We start from the raw sequence: 1685 nt of genomic DNA on the forward strand, positions 1-1685 counted from the left end.
GGAGCCGTCAGCTTTATTGCCCTTCCGGGGGCTGGGATCGTGCTCCCGGTGCATGGGCGAGTCCCAGCCGCTGCTTTGGCCTGGGCCGTGCTGCAAGCCCTGCTCGGGCTTTTGGGCCACCTCGAGCACGTCCCAGTTGAGCTGTGTCAGTCCAAGGCCAGATGGGAGCTGGCAGGAAGGAGGCTGGGGGGGGAGTGTGACGTGCAGGCGGTGAGCAAGTGTGTCCCATGTGCCCTCCTTCTGCCCAGTCCCCCGGTGGGGCTGGCCCAGCCTCTGCCTGATCCATGGGCTCTGTCCCATCCCTCCACGTGGCCAGGGGACGTTTGCGGGGACAGTGCTGTGGGGCAGCTCCCGGGCAGGGTCCAGGGCTGGACCCGTTGCATCTTCACATGCATGTCTCTCCTCTCCAGATCCATGCCACAATGGTGGCTCCTGCTCCGATGGCGTCGGCACGTTCTTCTGCGAGTGCCTGGCTGGTTTCCGTGGGCCCAAGTGCGAGGAGGACATCAATGAGTGCGCCAGCAACCCCTGCAAGAATGGTGCCAACTGCACCGACTGCGTCAACAGCTACACCTGCACTTGCCCCTCTGGCTTCAGCGGCATCCACTGCGAGAACAACACGCCTGACTGCACAGAGAGGTACAGCCCGGCACTGCTCCTGCTGCGGGCACAGCCTTTGTCAGGGCTGGAGCAAGGGGCTGAGGTCCCTGCGCTGCCCCGTAGCACTGGGCCAGTTTGTGGGGGCTTTGGCGTGGGGCACGACCAGCGGTGACTCAGTGGGACGTGATGTCTGTGTTCCCAGCTCCTGCTTCAACGGTGGGACCTGCGTGGATGGCATCAACACCTTCACCTGTGTCTGTCCGCCTGGCTTTACGGGCAGCTACTGCGAGCATGACATTAACGAGTGCGACTCCAAGCCATGCCTGAATGGGGGCACGTGTCAGGACAGCTACGGGACGTACAAGTGCACTTGTCCCCAGGGATACACCGGGCTCAACTGCCAGGTAGAGGAGCCTTGAGCTGTCGGCCGCTGAACCCAGTGTCCGTCCATGCATCCTGGCTGTGGGGATTTGGGGGGTCACTGCAGTCTCCACTCCTGCAGAAGCCCTGCTGGGTCCTGACCCCCATCTCTTGCTTTGCTCCCCTAGAACCTGGTGCGTTGGTGCGACTCCTCTCCCTGCAAAAACGGAGGCAAGTGCTGGCAGACCAACAACCTATACCGCTGCGAGTGCAACAGCGGGTGGACAGGGCTCTACTGCGATGTTCCCAGTGTCTCCTGCGAGGTGGCTGCTAAGCAGCAAGGTAAGTCCCTGCCATGTGTACGGCCTCACAGGGCCGGGATGGGGCCCCCAGGTGCTCCCCGTGCTGGGCTCTGAGCAGGGGCATGCTCAGTTCCCTTGGTGGGGATCTTTGGCACAACCAGAGCGATCTCAAGGATTGCTGTAACGTGCACCCCCCGAGGCTGCAGTCCTGGCTGCGATCCCCGGTGGGACGCGCGGTGGCCAGGACGTGGCCCTGCGGTGCGTGGGTGTCACCGAGGTCCCCATGACTCACTCTGCTTTCCCCGGCAGGTATCGATGTAGCACATCTCTGCAGGAATTCGGGGCTCTGCGTGGACACCGGCAACACTCACTTCTGCCGCTGCCAGGCTGGCTACACCGGCAGCTACTGCGCGGCGCAGGGGG

General features: G+C 63.5%; 1 protein-coding gene across 1 annotated transcript in view; it reads left to right on the forward strand.

Annotated features, from left to right (window-relative positions):
- Positions 1 to 316: 316 nt before the first annotated feature.
- The window catches only part of NOTCH1 (notch 1), a gene marked incomplete at its 5' end in the record, with an annotated part of 11152 nt that continues 9783 nt past the window's right edge, over positions 317 to 1685 (forward strand). The window contains 4 exons of the mRNA XM_009585031.1: positions 317 to 639; positions 803 to 1004; positions 1149 to 1302; positions 1572 to 1685. The exon at positions 1572 to 1685 is cut by the window's right edge and continues 107 nt beyond it. Of these exons, the coding sequence (XP_009583326.1) occupies positions 317 to 639; positions 803 to 1004; positions 1149 to 1302; positions 1572 to 1685 (793 nt within the window). The remainder of the gene's footprint in view (positions 640 to 802; positions 1005 to 1148; positions 1303 to 1571) is intronic.

This window comes from Fulmarus glacialis, unplaced genomic scaffold (assembly GCF_000690835.1).
Source record: "Fulmarus glacialis isolate BGI_N327 unplaced genomic scaffold, ASM69083v1 scaffold14129, whole genome shotgun sequence".
Taxonomy (NCBI): Eukaryota; Metazoa; Chordata; class Aves; order Procellariiformes; family Procellariidae; genus Fulmarus; species Fulmarus glacialis.